The sequence below is a fragment of the Podarcis muralis genome, chromosome 1 (genome assembly GCF_964188315.1).
Source record: "Podarcis muralis chromosome 1, rPodMur119.hap1.1, whole genome shotgun sequence".
NCBI lineage: Eukaryota > Metazoa > Chordata > Lepidosauria > Squamata > Lacertidae > Podarcis > Podarcis muralis.
The window spans coordinates 15,303,893-15,326,542 of NC_135655.1; the positions used below are offsets into that span (position 1 = coordinate 15,303,893).

Genomic DNA, 22,650 nt, shown 5'->3' on the forward strand with positions numbered 1-22,650 from the left:
TTATACCCAGCCACTCTGGGTGGCTTATAAATGGTTTTGCTGTGTCCATGTGCCCTCCGAGGGAAATAAATATAGAAATAAAAATTCTGGACTAGTTAAGAAGCTATATCAGACCCATTGTATAAATTGGTCAGTTGGGAATGGTTAACGAGTTTGGTGATCAAAGGAATGTTTGACTTTGTAAAACAAAAATGTAACTTTTACACTGCAATTTTTTAATGATTTGGTGGTTTATAAATATTCATATAATAAGATACTGAGCCTTTTGGACTTGTCTTGAAATGTTCTTTTGATATATTGTAAGTTGTAAATGGTTCCTTGCCATGAATATTGGTGTGTTGCAGAATTGGTGTAAACATGTGTTTGCACCTGTGTTTTCTGCAAAGATGTCAAATATTTAAAAGAACTCCCCTTTCCTTTTTTAGACCGCTTGTTTCCGAGAAGAAAGAGACGTTTTGGTGAATGGAGACTGCCAGTGGATTACTACATTGCACTATGCCTTTCAGGATGAAAACTATTTGGTATGTGAAAGCTGCAATTCTTTAAAGGAATAGGGCATTGACTCCTAGTTTCTCAGTTGGGTACCTTTTTTTAACCTAGAGCATTATCTGCCTGCCTGTTTATGTCATTATTGTGGAAGAAAAACAGATTCCCTACATCATTCATATACACTTTATTTTGCTCTTTTGATATGTTGATTTGCCATTAAACGTAATGAGCTAGAGTGAATTGAATTAGATTGTTCATTAAATGCTTTTATTCTCTAGTTATTTACCTTGGCTCAGTTGCATTATGTGTTATTTTATACACAAGATCCCAAGGCTTCTGCTCAAATCCAGGGTGGCACGACTGATTTGAGGGCCAACTGTGGCTTTTAGAATGTTAAGTTACAGCTCTGAAATATTTCTGAGAAAAAACACAGAAAAACTCCAACTTTAGAGTGCAATCCTATGCATGCTTCTCCAGGAGCCAGTCTCACTTACTTAAAAGGGATTTATTCTTAGTAAGTATGCCTAGGTTTGCAGTGCCATTGCATATGTTTGGAGGGCCCTGTAGGGTTTGGGCTCAGCAGAGGGCAGCTGTACTGTCCAAGGGCTATTGCAGAGAAATTGCAGCAAAAAAATACCTTGCTTGTGTCTTTGAAGAGAGTTATTGAGGAACAGACATGCACAGACAAGGGAACATATGAAATGGATGCAGTTCTCGTGAACCTTGGTCAAAGTTACTGTACGCAAATGATTAAGTAGCCAAAATTTACTTTTATTTTCTTGACTTTTTTTACAGTTATGTTTTCCAAACCAAATTAACCCTTCTCACCTTTGGCGCAGTTTCTGCACTTAATTTTATTCCCTGTATCTTTTAATTTGAAGTATTGTTTTTTGAAAATCTTTCTTCGCTGATCATCCTGTGGTTTGGAGATAGGAAAGCACAGAGAAAATACTGCATTTTTTAAAAAAAAAGTTTAAATAAAATCATTTAAATTCCAGAAAGCATTTTTGTCAGTATTGACCAAGAGTCCCAGAATTCTTACATGACAAGCAGTCAGTATCTTTGACTGTTGGCTGACCCATATTCTCAAGCTGTTCTCTCTTGAGTTAACTGACTGTCAAGAACTGATGATACCAAACTTCTGACCCAGCAGATTGTCTCCAAGGCATCATTTTACAAGTCTTAAGGACAACTCTATAACCATAGCTCTTGGAATCTATTTTCATAGCAAAATATTGCCACTCAATTTTCTGTGTAAATGCTCTAAAATATTCCTGAAAGCTATTCAGTTACCTACAGTGAGTTAATAAATAGAACTTTCACTGGATGCAATTTAGTCAGGCACCTTCATTATAACTCAACTATTTGATCAATTTATTCAGCTACATTTGCATCCCACCTTTCATCTGTCGCACTCAAGGTAGTGTAGGTTTCTAGAACTGACCAGACTTAGAGCTGCTTAGCTTAATGTCATCTTCCTTCAGTTCTTGAGCTGGGACCATGCCACTGACACACACATCCCCATATTTCACAGAAGCTTGCAGAAGAGAAATGTTTGATGGCTTGTGGCCACTTTAGCAACTGGCTGTATGAAAGCTTGAAATAGCTTAACTTTCCATCTTTCCTGTAACTGCATTACTTAATAATTTAAAAGCACATTTTAAATACATTTTGATATTTCTGTGTTTTATTTCCATGGCTCTGATTTGCTTTAACTTTTAATGCTGAATTTTAAATTGTTGCAACCCTCCCTAGGACCTGCTGTTGAAGAACCTATAATAAATTGGATGGTAATAATTTAAAGACATCAGCCTCTTTGACTCCTCTTTTTGCAGACACATCTTTTGTGCTGTGGTTGTGCAGTTGCTGAATGTGATCAGTTGGATCTCATTCTGCATTGATTTTCACCCATGTTGTTTATTTTGTTTTTGCATTTTTTTCCAGTACTTAGTAATGGACTACTATGTGGGTGGTGATTTATTGACCTTACTTAGCAAGTTTGAAGACAAGCTTCCTGAAGATATGGCCAGGTTCTACATTGGGGAAATGGTGCTTGCTATACATTCCATTCATCAGCTACATTATGTGCACAGGTAAGGATTCTGTCTTGTTGGTTGTGAATAAATAAATAACATTGTGGAGGAAACCCTTACAACTTAGGGGTAAGCAATTTTCTTAAAACAGAAAACCCCCACCTCCAACCAAACATTTTATACGTCTCCATACATTGTGGCTACACCAAGTCTGCTGATAAATATTTCTTATTTTGAGTGGTACAATTTTGGCTTCATAAGCATTGGCATGTTCACCTGAAGATTAGAAATAAATATAAGATTGATGTAGTACAAACAGGAATAGCTATGATATCCCTCCTGTTGGGTGCTTTTTATTTCCTTCCTGTCTTCACAGTGATAGAAGAGTTAGCAACTCTTCCAGACATATGTAGCAATGGTTCCACCACCAGTTCTGTTGTCGGTCATGTCCTTTTTGTCCCATGTTTTCAGCTTTCCAAAACATAGCTTTTATATTTAAACAGTCAAAATGTAATTCACCAACTTACTTTAAAAAATACACACCTTCAAATTTTAAAATGCTGCAAGTCTTTCTCCAGGGGAGAGGATTTTGTGATACGTTATAGATGTTGGCCAATCTGTACTTTGTGCAGCTGCTACGACTCAGCAAAACGGATGTTCTGATCCTGAGAATTAGATTAGGTATGCCTGACTAGAACACGTTATATGCACTTCCAGATTGCAACTCTTTATATGCATTTCATGCACTTCTAATTAATATTTCTTTTCCCAATTAATAATAAACAGAAAAATAATCATATAACTAAGGCGAGCCTCACACTGAAGGATGACATTATGTGGAAGTGTTTACAGTGTGCGCTTGGCACAAATAATCACAACTGTAAAATTACACATATAAGAAAATGACCCCATTTAGTAAGGGGTGAATACCCACAATGTTAAATTGTACATGATACGAAGGAAGCTTGAATATGTGAAACAGAGGGGGATAGCTAGAGTGCTCTTAAGCTTTGATGGCTTTATTCTTACAACAGCAAATAATAGCATTTGGAACACAATCAATGCAGAAAAAGAAAGAAAGAAAAATTAACAGCATGGCATCAGAAATGTCAAGTTGTCTCATCTAGAAACCTCTTAATGTGTATCAGTACATGATTAGTGAGCAAGGAAGCTCAAACTACAGATCAGCTAATATTTTGTATTAATAGAAACACCCACAGATTCTGAGGCCATGTGGCCATTTAAAAAATAATAATTTGGGGTTACAGCTGAAGAGTTGGAAGTTACCAAACTATTTTGGAGCATATATATAAAGAATATTCACTCCTCTGTATTTTGATGTCACAGCTTAAGCCTAACAATATTTACTGATAAGTAAACTCCATGTTTGTATGCTTAATTACAGTCTAAGAGTATCAGAACAACTAATAGGGATTAATTACAATCTGGGGCAATTGCACAATTGTCTATTCTTCTGTCGTACTTGTTGGGATATGGAATTTCTTTTGGAAAGTGGTTCAGTGTACATTAGTATAACATGGCAGCCATCAAAAATCAAGTCTGCCATTTGGTAGTTGCCCCCATTCTGAATTCTTTTATGAGACAGATTTCAACATGGCGGTGTGTTTGAGGTGATTGCAAAAAAACCCCACCACTGGTGGGGATGTGAGAGATATAGGAAGTACATGGATCACACAAAAGGTATTAAAGCATCCTGTTTTCCACAGTGGTCATCCAGATGCTTATGAGCACCCTGAATTCCAAGGCTCATGTTGTTGTTGTTGTTTAGTCGTTTAGTCGTGTCCGACTCTTCGTGACCCCATGGCCAGGCACTTCTGTCTTCCACTGCCTCCCGCAGTTTGGTCAGACTCATGTTTGTAGCTTCGAAGACGCTATCCAACCATCTCGTCCTCTGTCGTCCCCTTCTCCTTGTGCCCTCCATCTTTCCCAACATCAGGGTCTTTTCCAGGGAGTCTTCTCTTCTCATGAGGTGGCCAAAGTATTGGAGCCTCAACTTCACGATCTGTCCTTCCAGTGAGCACTCAGGGCTGATTTCCTTACGAAGGGATAGGTTTGATCTTCTTGCAGTCCATGGGACTCCCAAGAGTCTCCTCCAGCACCATAATTCAAAAGCATCAATTCTTCGGCGATCAGCCTTCTTGATGGTCCAGCTCTCACTTCCATACATCACTAGTGGGAAAACCATGGCTTTTACTATACGGACCTTTGTTGGCATGGCTCATGTTGGGATGATTTAAAACACAGTTTAGTATACCATGAGGGCAACTTCCCACAGCAGGACATGAGGGCAACTATCTCTCTCGCATGGCTGTTTCCCAGCAACTTGTACTCAGAGGCATGCTGACTCTGATCCTGGTAACATAACAGTCGTCATGACTGATAGCTATTGATAGACTTATCCTCCATGAATTTGTCTAACCCTTTTTTAAAGTCACTTCTGGTTGTTGTGTTAGCATCTCTTTGTGATGTGTGTGCCATGATTTTGTCATTAAAGTATTTTTTATCTTGCAAAACATAACATGGCTTTTAATGACCTTTCTAAATTACTGCTACCTCAGGAAATCACTTGAGGACTTTGCCTGGGATTGAGCTAGCTAGAAAATTGGCATTTAAGTCAAGTTTTCTGAGTAAACAAATGTAAAATGCCATGGGGGAGGGGACTCTGTAATGTGATGTATAACATAGCCGTCTAAGAACTTTGTTACCTGCTTGATTGTATTTAATTTTACTAAAAAGAAACTTGTTTTTGTGTGGTGGTTGTGAGGAAAGGCGGTGCCTGCATGTTCAAGACAAGCTTAAAAAAACAGAAGAATTCGTTTTTGACACTCTCCAATAGTTAATCACCTTCCTTCCTGTGGGAAGGAAATGGAAGGCAAAGGACACATTGTACATTTTTATTGTTGAACTGCTGTTAGCAATGCATGTTCCAGAAAAATCTTTGGTAAACAGAAGGCGAAACACTTGATCAGTGTTGCCTCAATATGATGCGAAAGTGGAAAGTGACACTACCTCCCCCCCCCCCATTAATTGCATTATCTCTTTAATTTGGAAGAAAAGTAAAGTAGTTTCATATTGGAAACTTGTATAGTCATTTCTGCTCTGACCTTCCACCTCAGAAAACTTTGAAAAGCAATTATCTTACGCATGGAATTATGAAGTATGGGAAGCATACACCTGGTTTCTTAATCCAAATACAGAAAAGGCAATTTCTTTAATGTTGAGGATGTCTCAAAAGTAATCAGTAGTCTACATATTAGCATATTTAGTTAAATGTCATTAACATATTTCCATGAAATTGGCGAGTTGGGTATATTTCCAACCAATGTGGGTTGTTGCATACCAATTTTTAAATGCCCAGTACCATCATAAAATTGTAGTGAGGTATATATTATTTTCATTTATAGCCAAATAAACAGAATACTCTACTGGAGAAAATATATGGTTTATTTCTAAATTAGATTACTAACTGCTCAATAAAGTTAGTGCTTTGACCTAATGTGCGTACTGTATGAAAATAATAATTTCTTTTCAAATCAGAGATATAAAACCTGACAATGTTTTATTGGATGTGAACGGCCATATACGCCTGGCAGACTTTGGATCGTGTTTGAAGATGAGTGAAGATGGCACTGTACGTATCAATAAAATGTTACGATTACTTATTTCAAATGGAACTTTGTGCATTTTTGTGGCGTAATTGCTCCATGTTAATCTGTATTTTTTTTTTGGAAGATACAGTATGTAATAACTGAAAACAAAACTAGAGATTTCGGGGTGGGGGTTCGGGGAGAACCTCATGCACTAAGCTGGCCAAAATAGAAATTTTAAAACATCAAGCTTCCAGGATATTTTTTGTAAGGTGTTCACTCAAAGTGAAGATTTTAAGAACTTAACTCAGCAACATTGGCTTGGATCCCGAATACTGCAAGCCTCCCTTACAACCCACAAAGTGCCTTTGCCTGAACACCATCCCACACTGTCCAGGAGAGTTCCTGATCCTCTAGAGAGGCTTTCAGGCATACATGGGGCTGCTGGGTGGAGTAGTAGATGGAATGGGAAAATCCCTTACTGCTTATGGTTCCCAGAATCCAATCCATTACGTTTCATTACTCAGGGATGCATAGCCCTCTCTCATGCTAGGATATAGTTAATTCAGTGTGTGTAGATGAATTAATCTTAAGACTTAGGTATTTATTTTACTTTTTGAAGGTGCAATCTTCAGTTGCAGTGGGCACACCTGATTATATTTCCCCTGAAATACTGCAAGCAATGGAGGATGGCATGGGGAAATACGGGCCTGAGTGCGACTGGTGGTCCCTGGGAGTCTGCATGTACGAAATGTTGTATGGTGAAACACCTTTCTATGCAGAGTCGCTGGTGGAAACCTACGGGAAGATTATGAATCATGAAGTAAGAGCTATTTAACTATGCATTCACTAAAATTCTCATTCGTCTTATGTACTAATTATATCTTGAACACATATAACATGTTTTTGGCTGCTTTGGGATTTTTGCAGTAGATAGATAGATAGTTCTAGTAAATACACAGGAGTAAACTATGCAAGTATGAGGTCTGTCTGCCCTTAATGTATGGAGTGCAAGTGGAATCAGTGTTTAATTTCTGAAGAACGTCTATTGTATCTTCTATAAGACCCTGTCCTTAATTCTGTGTGGGTATGGATGGGCAGTTCCTTCCCATGGAAAGGAAACGGTGTGTGCTCAAACATATTCTGGTGTGTAAATAATGGTTGGCTACCAAATTTAAGCACCGTTTGTGAACCCTAATTATTATTATTGTTCAAATTTCCACAACATTTTCAGTTGCATTCTGACTTACCAGAAGCCCGTTCAAAAACAGTCCCTTAGCTAGCCTTTTCTCATTGTAGAAGTCTGAAACAATGTCTCCCCTCCCCGTTCTGTTTTCTTTAGGAGAGATTCCAGTTTCCATCCCATGTTAGTGATGTGTCTGAAGAGGCAAAAGACCTAATCCAGAGGCTTATTTGCAGTAGGGAACGTCGTCTGGGGCAGAATGGAATAGAAGACTTCAAGGCGCATGCATTTTTTGAAGGGCTAAATTGGGACAATATCCGAAATTTAGAAGCACCTTACATTCCAGAAGTTAGCAGTCCTTCGGACACATCAAACTTTGATGTAGATGACGATGTATTAAGAAACCCTGTGAGTGATTATTTATTTTCTTCTTAAAGGCAATAGTTTTCAAACTTGCTTCTTTGAACCTTTGAAAAAGGGACAAAAAACCTTTTCATCACTGACAGGACTCCTGTGTGTCCCAGGGGATTCTGGGGACAGTTCTAATGTGCACACCAGGTTAATGTTAATTCTCTTGGGCCTCATCTTTCCTCTGCATGAACTGAATGCAGTTGAGAACATATTCAGTGCTTGCCAGTGGCTGTGTGTTCTCATGTGACTACAGTAGATCATCAGTGAGATCGAAAACTGATAGACTTTCAGAAAAGCTGGTCTGCCATTGTTGAACATTTCACTGATATTTCCTTGGTGCATAGTGAAAACACTGGCAGATAAAGTCCAGAGTGAAGTATTCCTACTTTAAAAGAATAAATCTGAATACTTAATCTTCCTAAATAGCATTTATATGACTATGGCCCTTTTTACATGAGATGGACAGTATACACGTGGATGAAATAGGGTTGTGGCCGTTCCCTGTCCTTGAGGCGAGGGACAAAAAAGCCAACATGTTCTTCCAGATTCAACTTGGTTTTCATCCTGCATTCCTTTTTGTGCAGGAAATGATACCACCTGGTTCTCACACTGGCTTTTCTGGACTGCATTTACCGTTTGTTGGCTTTACCTACACAACTGAGAGGTAGGTGAAAAAAGTTCATGCATATGGGCATATGGGAAAGCACCACACTCGGATCTCGTCATTTGCTTTTCTCTTAACGTATTCAACTTCAGCTTAAAAGGCTTGCCCTGCGTGTCTTGGGCTCCTCTGCTTTTTTGTTGCTTATGATTTTTTTTATATGAGCACCATCACTGGATATGGTGCTTTATAGAGTAATCCAAGCGGCGGAAGACAGGTCTTTGCCCCAGGGAGCTTGAAATCTACAATTCAGCAGTGAGGAAGGGGGCAAGGTAAGTTAAAAGGGTAAATTAAAGCAAATACACTTCCGCATATTTAAGCACAATTTAAATTGGGAACGAGGACAAAGGGAGTTGAGCAGTAAAATAGAGAGCAAGAGCACTTTGTCAAGGTAATCACTTAACTGGTGCCCCAACCAGTAGTTCTAAACACAAAGAGAATCCATCATCTGCAGTCTCCAGCCTCAAGGTGAATTGAACATCACCATACTTCTTCCCTAGAAGTGAGCTTTAAGGCTGATCAGGGAATTAAACCAGGATTTCCCTGTCTGGGTTCTCTCCACTATACTACACTGGCTGTGATCATAAAAGGGCGATAGACTGGGTTTCCATGTGGTTCGAGTTGCAGAATATTTTTTAAAGCCAGTTTTTGTACTGAAAATAATGTTGAGGAGGTGGTTCTCTTGTGTATCAAAGGGTGTATGGAGTGGTGAAAGGCCTAGACAGACTGATATCATAGATGCACACGAGCTTATATGAGGTTCATTCAGATCAGCATTCTCCTTAGCCCGTTGCACTCCGATATGACTGGCGGTAGCTCTCCAGGTTTTGGGGCAGAGATCCTTTCAGCTGGAGATTCTCGGAGATCAACCTGATACTTTTTATTGAAAAGTGTTTGCTCTGAGCTGTGGTTCCTTCAGCTTTTAAAGGCAGTCTACCTGCCCTTCCTGGAAAATGTAGTGTGTCCATAGTCTTAAACTTAAGGGAGAATTGTCACAGCAGCAGCATTGTTCCATTTCCAGTCTCCCCTGAATTAAAAGTTGCTGCTGCTGCTTCCTCCCCGATAAGCTAGCCTGTGCTGGCTGGAGTGAGAGAAAACAAATCACATAGCACATTGCTGCCATTTTACTTGCAGGCCAGCTCAGATAGTACTGAAGCAAGGATCTCTGTTATACAATCTTCACAGTTGTTCCAAGGTTTCTGCTTCTGTTGAATTTCCAACAGGAAACTGCTACTTAGGGTTGAGCATAAACTGATTAAAACGTGTTCTCCAATGTTTCTGGTTTCCAGTTGTTTTTCTGATAGAGGCTCACTAAAGAGTGTCATGCAGTCCAGTGGTATAACCAAAGATGAGGATGTGCAGCGTGACTTGGACAACAGCTTGCAAATAGAGGCATACGAAAGGAGAATACGAAGGTTGGAGCAGGAGAAGCTGGAGCTGAGCAGGAAGTTGCAAGGTACGCCCTCTCGCTTTCCTTTTATGTTGCTTTGCGATGGAGCAGCAGAATGTTTTTCAGGTTGGACTAAACAAATTGTTTTGCTTTGTTCTTTCGGTTCAATTTAAAGAATCTACCCAGGCTGTTCAGTCCCTTCATGGTTCTGCTCGCATAACAGCAAACACAAACCGGGATAAAGAAATAAAAAAGCTAAATGAGGAAATCGAGCGCTTGAAAAACAAAATAGCAGGTATGTGTCTGGCATGTTTTAATAGGTTTCTCTCTAGTTCTCAAAAAAAGTACAAAATAAGTCCAGTGGTAAAGCGCTAATCCTCATAGCAGCCTATTAGACGTGAGCCTCATTCTTTTTTACTTTTGGATCTTTAGCTCAAGTACCAAGATAGCTCAGTGTGGAAATGCATGAAATATTACATTATGATACAGCTTTGGAAAGTGTGGCAGGTGCAACCTTAAGCAGCATTTAGATTTTTGAACAAAAGCTTATCTTTCTTCTAAAGCTTCCTTTACTTGATAGCAGATTATTCCCACTGGGGAGCCAAGAATAAAAGGCAATTTGTACGGCTTCACTTAGATAATTCTTTTGACTTCTATCCTTTCTATAAAAATCCCAGGATATCCTCTTCTAATATTTTTTCCCAGAAAGGGGCAAGCTTTGAACTTTGTACAAGTGCCATTCATATGGAAAATTTTAAGCTGCAGTGCACAATATTTCGCTTATGATGTCTACATCTGCTATGAGGAAATGTGAGAAAGTGGCTGTTTGATGTGGTCCTGCATCCATTCACCATTCTGAGAACCCTCAGTTTTATAGGGTTATGCCTTTGTAACTGGTGACTCTCTTTTTGATTGTTAATTAGGTATCCGCGGTATGCACCTGAAGTTTCTTTTTGTGAGACAGTAGGGTAACTAGAGCTGGGCAGTAGGAGAACCTGCTCCAGGTGCAACCTTAACAGGGACACAAAACAATCAAAGGTTATTGAATATATTCAACACCTTCAATTAATCTTAATTTATAAATAACATTAAATTATAATTTACATATCATTTTGCTCAGAGGCTCAAGTCAGATCCACAGGCCAGGCTGATTGGTACCATTGTACAGGCAACTCCCCATTTATGCATGACCTCTTTGCGTGCAACCGTGTACACACTCAGTGCCGGGAACCTGGATGTAGAAGCTGGAAATGGGGAGCACTTCCTGTCTTGCGAGGAGACCCTCTCCAGAGCCTGTAGAGGACATTATCTTTGGGCTCCAGAGAGGGTCTGCTCGCAACCTGGAGGCTTGTTGAGCCAATCAGCTGATGGGCAGGGAAGCAACTGCTGCTGCTGTGCTGCCCCACATATCAGCTGTTAGACAGGGAGGTTGAGCAGCTCAACAAGGCCCTTCTTGCCCCTCTGGCTCGCGAGGAGACACCCCCCAGAGGCAGAAGAAATGGCTGCATACAATACTGAATCTCCTACATGAAGTAGCTGCTTTTGAGTGGATAGGCTACATTGCAGTATTAGAAACTAAGGGGTGGCTGATGCTGACAAGTAAACACTCATCAGACTTGTAGCCTTGTTTCTCTCTTCCCCCCGTAGAGGCATTTCCTTTCCTTGCTCCCATGAGGCACCTCTCAACTTTGGAAAAATAAAACTCTTTTTTTTGCTGGTTTATAGTTAGCTGTGTTGAAGTAGCCATAGTTGTAAATTTGGGTGAAAATCTGATGGATGGAATTTGAGGGATCAACCATTTTCTGAACTGGGGGCAGGGGGAGGCCTGACATTTTCCCACAGCTACCCACAGACAACAAACCTGCAAGTTTTGTCCGTAGAACCAGCACCGCTGTAATCTTCTATTTTACTTTGAATATTCAAGATCCAATTTTTCTTTAAAAAGGAAAAGAAAGGACCACAGTAATGCCATGTAGGTAGGGACGCGGGTGGCGCTGTGGGTAAAAGCCTCAGCGCCTAGGGCTTGCCGATCGAAAGGTCGGCGGTTCGAATCCCTGCGGCGGGGTGCGCTCCCGTTGCTCGGTCCCAGCGCCTGCCAACCTAGCAGTTCGAAAGCACCCCCGGGTGCAAGTAGATAAATAGGGACCGCTTACTAGCGGGAAGGTAAACGGCGTTTCCGTGTGCGGCTCTGGCTCGCCAGAGCAGCGATGTCACGCTGGCCACGTGACCCGGAAGTGTCTCCGGACAGCGCTGGCCCCTGGCCTCTTGAGTGAGATGGGCGCACAACCCTAGAGTCTGTCAAGACTGGCCCATACGGGCAGGGGTACCTTTACCTTTACCTTAATGCCATGTAACCAGCTTATATCTGTTCACAGGCGGCAGCTAAAATTGGGGAAGGAAGGTTAAGAGTTTCCAAAGGGGCAATCCAGTGGGGCATCTGCTTCTGCCCAAACTGTCCACCCTCTTATGCTTGAGAAAATGAATTGTACATTGAGTTTCTGAGACATTATTTTATATACCCACTCCCGCTTTTTTCCTTTAAGGTTTCTAGTCCTATGGAAAGCATGGAAACACTTGAAAATATGTCAGCAATGATTGGAGACATCTCTTTGGTGGTCGGGAGGTTAAGGCAAAGTGGGACTAGAGTAGGCAGGGAGCTGTGATTACATTGCCTGAACTAGTTTCTTGTTCCTTTAAATGACCTGTACTGCTTATCTGACCCTAACCTTAATGTTTGCCCTTCCTCTTCTTTGCCCTTCCTCTTCTCTAGCTCTGCATGCACAAATGGGTTTTGAACGTGTGTGTCTCTTAAAAGCTACTTAAAAGTCACGTGACAAGCTGCTTTCAAAAGCGATGGGACTTTCAAGCGCAATTTGAGATATGATGGGGACAGTTGTTCAAGCAAAGCCACAGTGGTCTTATCTAAAATAGCTTTTTGGATCTCATTCCTTGAAAACATGAGTATTGAAAGCAGGTTCAGTATTGTTGAAAGAAGCAGATGGCAAGAATGCTTATGTTGCATAATTTATTCTGCCTTCAGAACTTGGAATTCTTTGGTACTGGGACTGAGGTAGAATTTGGATTTTATTTGTATTTGTCGACACCGTGTACGTTGAGCTGTGATGATGGGACTTGGGGTTTTGCCAGTGTGTGTTATGTTAGAGAGAAGAATGAATGAGTTCGCTCTGAACTACCCAGTGTAAATTGTTCTTGGCAGAGAAGAATGCAGAACTGCTGCATATGCCAACTGAGCAAAAACGCTATGGAATAATCCTCCCTTTTAAAATTTATAGACTCAAATAGGCTAGAGCGGCAACTGGAAGACGCGGTGACGCTGCGGCAGGAACATGAAGACTCCACCCACAAGTTAAGAGGACTTGAAAAGCAATGTAGGATATTTCGGCAAGAGAAAGAGGATCTCCATAAGGTATGAAGTATAGAAAATTTTTCAGTGGGTGTTGACTAGGGAGTGCAAGTAGAAAGGTGGTATTGCCAGCAGTGTGGAACATTATGTGGAACTCTCACTATATATAGAGTTGTTGTTTGTCATACTTGTATCCTGTCCTTCCTTCATGGAGCTCAGGACAGCATACATGCAATTATCCAATTTTACATCAACTTTGTAGTATAAGCTAGGCTCAGTAATAGTGACATGTCCATGCTACCAAGCTTCATTGGAACAATCAGAAGCAAAATCCAGTTCTCCTCATCCATTGGACCACATGTGTTGTAGTAGGAACATAGGGGAAAGCAACCTTTACACCACATTTGACCATTGGTCTCTCTAGATCAGTCTTGTCTTCAGTGACTGACAGCTCCTCTCCCAGCTAGACTCCCAGGCCCTACCTGAAGATGCTGCAGATTGGATATGGAAACATCTGCCACTGAGCTATAGCCCTCCCCCAAAACTGTTGGGCAGGGGCACAAGTTGAACTTGTTCAGGGGAAAACCAGTTACCAGCTGCCACTCGGGAAGGGCCCCCCCATTGCAAATAGGGTACTTGGTGCAGTTGCTGTAGGTGCATAGTTGTAGGGACTGCTGGCTGCACACCAACAATGCAGTGAATGCATGTATTCAGCTTATACCGTTATTTTCTTCCCACGTGAATCTCAGTATTACATTTGGATTCAGTGAGCATACAGTTGAATGTGTACCTCACACTAAGACATCGCATGATACTTTGTGCTTGCTTGCTTACTCTTGGTTTCACATCAGCAAAGCCTGCATTGGATAATTCACCGTTTTCCAAAAAGTGAACCACCTCTGGGTCCTTAAAAGATGGCAAGGATGTGATGTGTCAAAAAAGCACTGGAAGAAAATTAAGAAACAAAAACGAACTTGGGTTATGGAATTCCTCTCCATCCAGAATTCCTTTTACAGTATTGAATTATGTGGGAAGATTTGGTGGTATGAAAACATAAAGCATTAGTTTCTTATATGTTAACTGCGGCAAGAATATTGTTTGCTAAGTCATGGTGATCAGCTAACACACATCCATTCTTTTAATAGATGGAGAAACTTTGGGAATTTGCTGCTATGTCAAAATTAACCCACCATCTCAGATTTAGGCAACGAAAACAAAGGCATGATAGGTTTCAGATGAGATGGAATACTTTTGCTGAATACAGCAAAAATAAATGATTGTGGTCAAGTGTAATGTCCAAGTATCTAAATAATGTTAGATGAAATTAGTAATTTTATTTCTTTAGCAGGACAATATTTTTTCTTCATAATACTAGCATGCTGGCTTTGTTTAGGTTTGAAATACAGTCAACTTGCAGCTTGCACACATTTAACTTGTGTGATTGTAGTGTTAGGCGCTTGCAACTGCAATCACAGAAATTAAATCCACGTAAATTGAAGCTCTCCACCTTGCGTGGGGAGGAGGGGGCAAGACCCATTTGACGCACAAGCTTCTGAGAAGATAGGGATGCTCGTGTGGGGGCTGTTCCAGCTATACTGTATGTGATTTGGGCTTTACACACAATCCCCAGAACATAAGCCCTGTGTAAATTGTGAGTCGACTGTATTATAATGGAATATAAATGTTGATATGTTGTATATGTAAAAGAATAACTTAAAGAGAAGGATTATAGAGGGGGAAAGATGAGAAAAAGGCTTCATAGGGCAGAATTTCTAAGCACTTTTGAGGGATTGACCAGTAGCACCTTTTCCACTGAGAATGTCCCTCAGAACTGATATGGTATTGTGTCAGTATCAGTCCCATTCTGTCCATATTGACTGTGCCAGACTGTATGCACAATGTTTAATAATAATATATAAAGCATAATAATAATAATAATAATAATAATAATAATAATAATAATAATAATAATATAATATAATATAAAGCACAAATGGTTACGGATTTTTTTAAAAAATCAAAATAAAATAAAATTGAGCCCTATAAAAGAGAGAAGCATTCCTCCCACCCCGGACATACACTGCAAAGGCTAGAGGCAACACAAGAAAACTAAAGGGCTGATGGAAGTAGGCTGTGTATGAGGGCTCCCCAAGCTATTCACAGCCCTTTTTCCCTTTGAGGGAGGGTGGCATTGCTAAAGCGCTGCTCAGGTTTCTGGTGTCCTCTCTAGAGAAAAAGGGTAATCACTAGCAGTAATCAGCTCTTGTTCCCTGTGGTGTTTAACCCTTTTGTGTCCTTTGGCTCGTGGGAGTGACCGTCCTTCTGCCAGGGATTTCCACAGAAGCTTAAGCATCAGCTTATAACCTCCTTTTGCCCCTGGGACTGGCTCTGATCCCCACCACATGCAAGTGAACACCGCAAAGCAGAAGCACACACAGGGATAAAAGAATTTATCCTGATATTTATTTTCTTTCTTTCTTTTTAGAAGGTTGAGTACGATTGAGGAAAGGGAGGAGTAGGGAAGAAGGGAGATGGAGAAAAGGCGAACAGAAAGAAGCAGAGATGACAAGAGAGGAAGAGAAGTAATGAGATGATGCTGGGAAGAGTGGTTGAAGAGATATGAGGAGAGACAGAAGAGGAAAGGGGGGATGTATGAAAGAAGGGGAGGGAGAATAGAGGAAGGTGGGAGAAGGATGGAAGCATACAATACGCTGGGATATCAGAGTGGTGATATATAAATACTTCTGCTTATATACTGCCAAAATGCCTGTCATTATTTTGAGAGCAGGGATGGGGAGAGGTGGAGATGAGGACGTATGTTGTCAAAATGTGATTTTGCAATAAGATTGAACTTCATGCTCAAGGGTGTCGATCTCTAAACCCTTGTTTGGACCTTTATTTTCCCCAGCAACTCATTGAAGCGTCTGAAAGATTAAAGGCACAGTCCAAAGAACTCAAGGACGCCCATCAACAAAGAAAGCTAGCAATGCAGGAATTCTCAGAGCTGAACGAGAGGATGGCAGACTTGCGCTCCCACAAGCAGAAACTATCTCGACAGCTCCGTGACAAAGAGGAAGAAGTGGAAGTGATCATGCAGAAAATTGACTCCATGAGACAGGAAATCCGTAAATCTGAGAAAGCGAGAAAAGAGGTAGCTCGGCAGGGTACTTGAGGATAATGGATTTCAGCTGCTATTTTAGCTTGAAATAGTTACTGTGGCTGGGTTCCACACATACAAGCAGCTGGTTTATTTCTTCGTGCAGTCCTTCCACACCCCCTCTGCCCTGTGGGGTTGTGTGGAGAAACATAATGTGTGAGCCAGCTATTCCATGGATTCACTTTGCTAAAACTCCTGCTATATCACAGTAGCACATTCTGGACCATAATTTGGGCTTCCTGTTTTCATCCTACTCTCCCTCCTTCCCTTCGTCTGTCTGTAAAGGAGAGAAAGCAAGCAATGAAAGAACCAGAAGCACTAACTTTTTTCTGTCAGTTATTATATTTATAGTTAAATGCCGCAGTCATTCTTTCCTTATACTGAAGCTTCCTAGCTACCCAGATCTCTCTTGTTGATCTTGGATTCCATGTTTCCCCTTTTAAAGTAACTGGCTCTTAGTTGGCTACAAAATATTACAGTGCAGGCCTGCATGAGATGGTTAAGTCGCCATAGGCATGAGGATGGGTTATAAAGATGTGTGTGTGTGTGTGTGTGTGTGTGTGTGTGTGTGTGTGTGTGCGTGCGTGCGTATTCCCTTGAAGTTTCTGAAAGTTGGTAGGATTGGGAATAAAAGGTAAAATATCATCTTCCAAAACTGTTTTTATCTTCTATTCCTCCTCTTCTCTGACCCTTGTCATCTAGATTGTAAACCTCAAGATGGGCATATGTCTCCCTTTCTGTTTTTTGTAGCTGCTCTAGTCATAAAAATAATAAGGGTTAAGCTATAGCGGTTTCAATAACCAGGCCTGTTTTCCTTCTTATAGCTAGAAGCCCAACTTGATGACGCAGCAGCAGAGGCATCAAAAGAGCGTAAGCTTCGAGAGCACAGTGAGAGTTTCTCTAAGCAGCTTGAAAATGAACTGGAGACCCTAAAGGTGACATTATTTGAAAAGCATCTAAGCCATATAAGAACAGCTTCACTTGATAAGGGATAGAAATCCAGATCTCCAGGGTGTCCCATGACAGCTGCAACTTATTCACTTCCGAAAAACAGCTTGCCAGAATGCGCAAGGCCCGAGATTTAGTTCTTCAACGTATATTGGGCGTTCCAACAAGATATTTTTGGATCTAGGCAGGATAGGTAGCAATCCTCCCTGTCTCACAATTTTAATGTGAGAAGCAACCATTGACATTGACACATTTCTCATCCCCACCACAGGTTGACTACTTTATTATATTCTTTTTTTGGTAGACCTTTAGATTGCCATACACGTTATGGGTTTTTCTTGGGAAGTTTGGAGTAGTGCAGGAAAAACCTCACATAGCACATGTTAAGCTGCATGGGGACTACCACTGCAGGCTGTTCTCATGTGTACCAGCTCAGAATTAGCCTCTTACAGAGCCCAGACAAGGTTTTATTTGCTGTATCCTCTTACACAGTCGCCCCACCCCCAAAAAAAACCTAAATCTGTACCACAGTGAATAGATTTGCTTACATGATTCAGGGCCTCTGTTGTTTGACTTCTTTGGACTTTATCATTCTTAACAGTTCAGTCCCAGGAGTGCAGGGCAAGAGACAATATGTTCATTAAAACAGTAATTAAAGGGGGGGACACACCATTTGAAAGTTGGCTTTCAGAATTAATAATAATAACAACAACAACAACAACAACAACAACAACAACAACAACAACAACAACAACAATTTTATTTATACCCTGCACTCCCCAGCCAAAACCGGGCTTGGAGCAGCTAACATCAAATATATGACACTTTACCATAATATCAAGCAATCAATTAAAATACATCCTAAAATCAAGTCAGAATCAAAGTGAAGTCCAATCAGATGGCAGCCTGCAAAATAGGAATGGGGACCTTAAATGCTCACCAGAATATGTTCAGATTGGGACTCCTGCAAATGGCTGGTGCTGGAAAAAATAGTTTCAATAAATAGGGAACAGATAACTAAAATGATGTCTAAATAGCGGTCTGTGCTTCTTCAGGATGCAAATAATGCGTGTTCGTGTGTGCTCCATGGTTCTATAGAAAGTGGAAAGTCAGCATGATTATGAGACTAGAGTAAAACCTTTCCACTTTGACATGCTAGTCTTCTACATGAAGGCAAAGTGAATGAAGCATGCAGTCCCCCTCCCGTTGCAGTCTGATGTGGACTGTTTTCTGCATGTTTCAGTCTGCTGTCAGTTCATGGCTTTCAGAGAGATTATGGTGAAGCAAATGAGTTCTCTAAGCTATGCAGAGACAAATAAATATGCATGTGTTTATACTTCATGATCAACTCTTCTGGTATTAAGGAGATGGAATGTGTTTTATGTCACTTTGAACAAAACTAAAGTCTCTAATATTGAATGTGCTGTATTGTGATGTTGTCTGTGTGGCTTTTCCCCCTGCACTTGTGCAGATAAAGCAGGGAGGCCGTGCTGCTGGCGTGGCCATGCATGAGCATCAGCAGGAACTGGCCAAAATGAAGTCAGAGCTTGAGAAGAAAATCTTGTTTTACGAAGAGGAGCTGGTCAGGCGAGAAGCATCCCATGTCTTGGAAGTAAAAAATGTGAAAAAGGAGGTGCATGACTTAGAAAGCCATCAGCTAGCACTGCAGAAAGAGATCATGATGTTAAAAGATAAATTGGATAAGGCCAAACGGGAGAAGTAAGTTCTGTGTACAACTGCTTTCTTGGAAACGTTCCCCCCCCCCCCCCCAAATGTCACTATACATAATGTGGCATCCAAAAACTAAATAAGATTTATGTACTCAACTCCATAAAAGGCAGCAATAGTTTCTTTGTTCTGAGAAATGGCATTTACATGATATTATTTCATGCTTGTAGGCACAGTGAGATGGAGGAAACAGTGGGAACTCTGAAAGAGAAATATGAGCGAGAGAGAACTATGCTCTTTGAAGATAACAAGAAAATAACAACTGAAAATGAGAAGGTAAATTGTCATAACCTGTGAAGAAGCACAGTTTTTCATCAGATAGAACAGTAACCGCCCACGTGGCTTCCTCCAGATGCTATGGACTTCACTTCCCATTAGCCCCAGCATGCATGGCAAATGGTAAGGGATGATGGGATTTGTAGTTCAGCAACACCTGGAGGCCATGTTGGCTACCCCAAGATATCTTATGTTTTATTTCTATAATTCAAATACCATTTTAGAGTTACCTGCCCTGCTCCTAATTCAAGAGAGGCTACAAATAATTAAAAAAAATAAAAAATACAGTGGTTTTAATTGTGTGTGAAAGTCTGACTATTCCATGTCAAATGTGAAAAACTGGGTGTTTAATCTCTGTTATCAAAACCGAAGAAACCTTCAGTGCTGCTTATAGACATACTTTGCCACTTAACTGGGCTGGCTTAATTTGACTGTTTGGAAACAAAATGTTGCAGGCGGTTTTACGCATTTGCTGCAGGAGGTTCAAAGTTACATTAAATTACAGTTATGAAAACTTCTAATTTTCTCATTGCAGCTTTGTTCCTTTGTGGATAAACTAACATCACAAAACAGGCAGCTAGAAGATGAGCTTCAGGATTTGGCGGCAAAGAAGGAATCTGTTGCCCACTGGGAAGCTCAAATTGCAGAAATTATTCAGTGGTATGTGCATTTTGAGGATCCTTTGAAAAATAAATTAGTGCTGTATTAGCAGAAGGAAGGCTCCCATAGAACGGAAATGTGTCATCTTGTAGATGATACACTTCAGAAATATTGATTGATACACACTGGCTCCCTCATTTTTATTACCCTTACAGGAACTTTATTAACCTTCTATGTCAACTGATTTCACCAAAGTGAGAATGTCTAGGTCATACATTAAAAAGTAATTTGTATTAAATGAAAAGGTTGCAGCCTGGCTGTTCATCAGTTCTTTGTTTCAGTTCTTCTTTTTTAAAGCCAACCTTATGATTCCTGTGCCAGACTTATAAATGAGGCAGTGTAGATCCTTCAAAGATTTTTCAAAAATTCACATCATAACACAGATATGTAGGGGGAAGATTGAAACCATTATGCCACAGCCTTTTCCAAAAGGAGTTTATAATGCTCCTAACAACCAGATATGAACAACCTCAACACAAATTACATTCTCCTTAAGGGGTTAGGGCAGTCTTATCTGATGGAAAGAGATCCTTTTGTTGAATCACAAAAGAATCAGAGAATTGTAGAGTTGGAAGGGACCATGGGCGCAATCTAGTCCATCCCCTGCAATGCAGGAATCTTTTGCCCAGTGTGGGACTCGAACCCATGTCTCTGAGATTGTCTCATACTCTACTGAGTCTCATGCTCTACCGACTGAGCTATCAAGTGGGCTAAGAATATCAAAGAAAACGGTTTCTCCCTTTTCTCCCAGACCAGCACTGCCTGTTAGGCAGCAATATCTCAGTTAGGCTCTTTCGTGGTTTTTGCAAATTGTTATTTTATTATTGCTTTGGGCTGTTTACAGGTTCTTAGTACATTCCTTGAACTAAAGGGGAAGCTCATCCCCTTTGGAGTGGTCTTCACATGACCCTGCCTGTCCATCAAGAGTAGCTCTCATCAGACAAGGTTGGCCCACTCTTAGTACCTCAGAGATGGGAATTCACAGGTCATCACAAACTCCAAATTTCCCCTGTCAATAAACTTTACTGCTTAACTATCTCCACAGCAGGAGTGTTACAATAGGTCTACCCTGGGATGGTTGTAGGGAAAACTACCCTGGCTGTGTCTGCTGAGTTTAATCCTGAAAATTTTCATCCAAGAAAAACATCATTTTATGGTTTGAACACTGAGACTGGTGATAAAATGTTATTGAATGTGTGTGTGCCTGTGTTCTTTATCGATATAAAGGAGTGACTCTTTATGATTGTGCACTAGGGTGAGTGATGAAAAAGATGCCCGTGGCTATCTTCAAGCTTTAGCTTCTAAGATGACAGAAGAACTTGAATCTTTAAGAAGCTCCAGTCTGGGATCAAGGACTTTGGTAAGCATGTATATCTTAATTGGTTAACTGGAAAGCTTTACAATTTGAGGGGCCTCCAATTTTGTGTATCTTCAATGAATCCAGAAGTTCTTTTAAAAATGATTAAGGGTTTGTTTCCTTGTTCGCTCCAATTGCCAACCCCCTGCAGCACACATTAGCCAAAAATAGCGTCCCCTTCCCATCCCAGGCGACTACTACGCTTGCTTTTCACTTTCTCAGCCCCATTTCTGAACCCCCTTCTATTCTGCAGCCCTTCTTTGCATCCATTTTAATCTTCAGTTCCATGTCCACCCCTCCTCCCCCTCCTTCTGTGTAGTCTCCACCCTGCACACACCCCACCCCATGGTTAAAGGTAAAGGGACCCTTGACCATTAGGTCCAGTCGTGACCGACTCTGGGGTTGCGGCGCTCATCTCGCTTTATTGGCCGAGGGAGCTGGCATACAGCTTCCGGGTCATGTGGACAGCATGACTAAGCCGCTTCTGGCGAACCAGAGCAGCGCATGGAAACACCGTTTACCTTCCTGCCGGAGCGGTACCTATTGATCTACTTGCACTTTGACATGCTTTCGAACTGCTAGGTTGGCAGGAGCAGGGACCAAGCAACGGGAGCTCACCCTGTCGCGGGGATTCGAACCGCCGACCTTCTGATCGGCAAGTCCTAGGCTCTGTGGTTTAACTCACAGCGCCACCCACGTCCCCACCCCATGGTTACCACCTGCATACCACCTGCAAGAGAGCCAGTGTGGTGTAGTGGTTATGAGTGGTAGTCACGTAATCTGGGGAACCGGGTTCGCGTCTCCGCTCCTCCACATGCAGCTGCTGGGTGACCTTGGGCCAGTCACACTTCTTTGAAGTCTCTCAGCCCCACTCACCTCACAGGGTGTTTGTTGTGGGGGAGGAAGGGAAAGGAGATTGTTAGCCGCTTTGAGACTCCTGAATCCCCACACATTGCAACTACTAAGCGGCCTTTTCAGCTTCTACCCAATTATGAAGCCATGCTTTCATCTTCACCCCCATTCACACGTTTCCTACTTCCTCCTTTTTTGCAACTCTCTTTGCACCCTCATTTTCACATTCACTCTCCTTTTCCCCTCCTCCTTATTTTTCTCAGCTCTCCCTTGTACACAGATTGCTCCCATTTCCATTCCTCATCCTCTCTCCTACTCTGCAGCTCCTTTTGTGCACACACCACATAAGTTACTGTATCTTTGAGATGAATAGAATCTTAAGAGCAAGCATGTCAGTTAGCTTGTTGAGTTAGAGATAGTTAAATTAAGTTGGTGGATCTGAGTATTTGCTTGTTAACAAAATACAGTGGTACCTCAGGTTAAGTACTTAATTCGTTCCAGAGGTCCGTACTTAACCTGAAACTGTTCTTAAC

General features: G+C 41.1%; 1 protein-coding gene across 7 annotated transcripts in view; it reads left to right on the forward strand.

Annotated features, from left to right (window-relative positions):
- The window catches only part of CDC42BPB (CDC42 binding protein kinase beta), a 101,007-nt gene that overhangs the window by 41,090 nt on the left and 37,267 nt on the right, over positions 1 to 22,650 (forward strand). For all 7 annotated transcript variants that reach the window (XM_028704681.2, XM_028704427.2, XM_028704491.2 and 4 more), the window contains exons 4-18: positions 426 to 521; positions 2,434 to 2,582; positions 6,081 to 6,174; positions 6,753 to 6,953; positions 7,473 to 7,721; positions 8,309 to 8,388; positions 9,675 to 9,841; positions 9,951 to 10,070; positions 13,069 to 13,202; positions 16,048 to 16,290; positions 17,121 to 17,231; positions 18,716 to 18,963; positions 19,143 to 19,248; positions 19,784 to 19,908; positions 21,163 to 21,268. In XM_028704681.2, the coding sequence (XP_028560514.1) occupies positions 426 to 521; positions 2,434 to 2,582; positions 6,081 to 6,174; positions 6,753 to 6,953; positions 7,473 to 7,721; positions 8,309 to 8,388; positions 9,675 to 9,841; positions 9,951 to 10,070; positions 13,069 to 13,202; positions 16,048 to 16,290; positions 17,121 to 17,231; positions 18,716 to 18,963; positions 19,143 to 19,248; positions 19,784 to 19,908; positions 21,163 to 21,268 (2,229 nt within the window). The remainder of the gene's footprint in view (positions 1 to 425; positions 522 to 2,433; positions 2,583 to 6,080; positions 6,175 to 6,752; positions 6,954 to 7,472; positions 7,722 to 8,308; positions 8,389 to 9,674; positions 9,842 to 9,950; positions 10,071 to 13,068; positions 13,203 to 16,047; positions 16,291 to 17,120; positions 17,232 to 18,715; positions 18,964 to 19,142; positions 19,249 to 19,783; positions 19,909 to 21,162; positions 21,269 to 22,650) is intronic.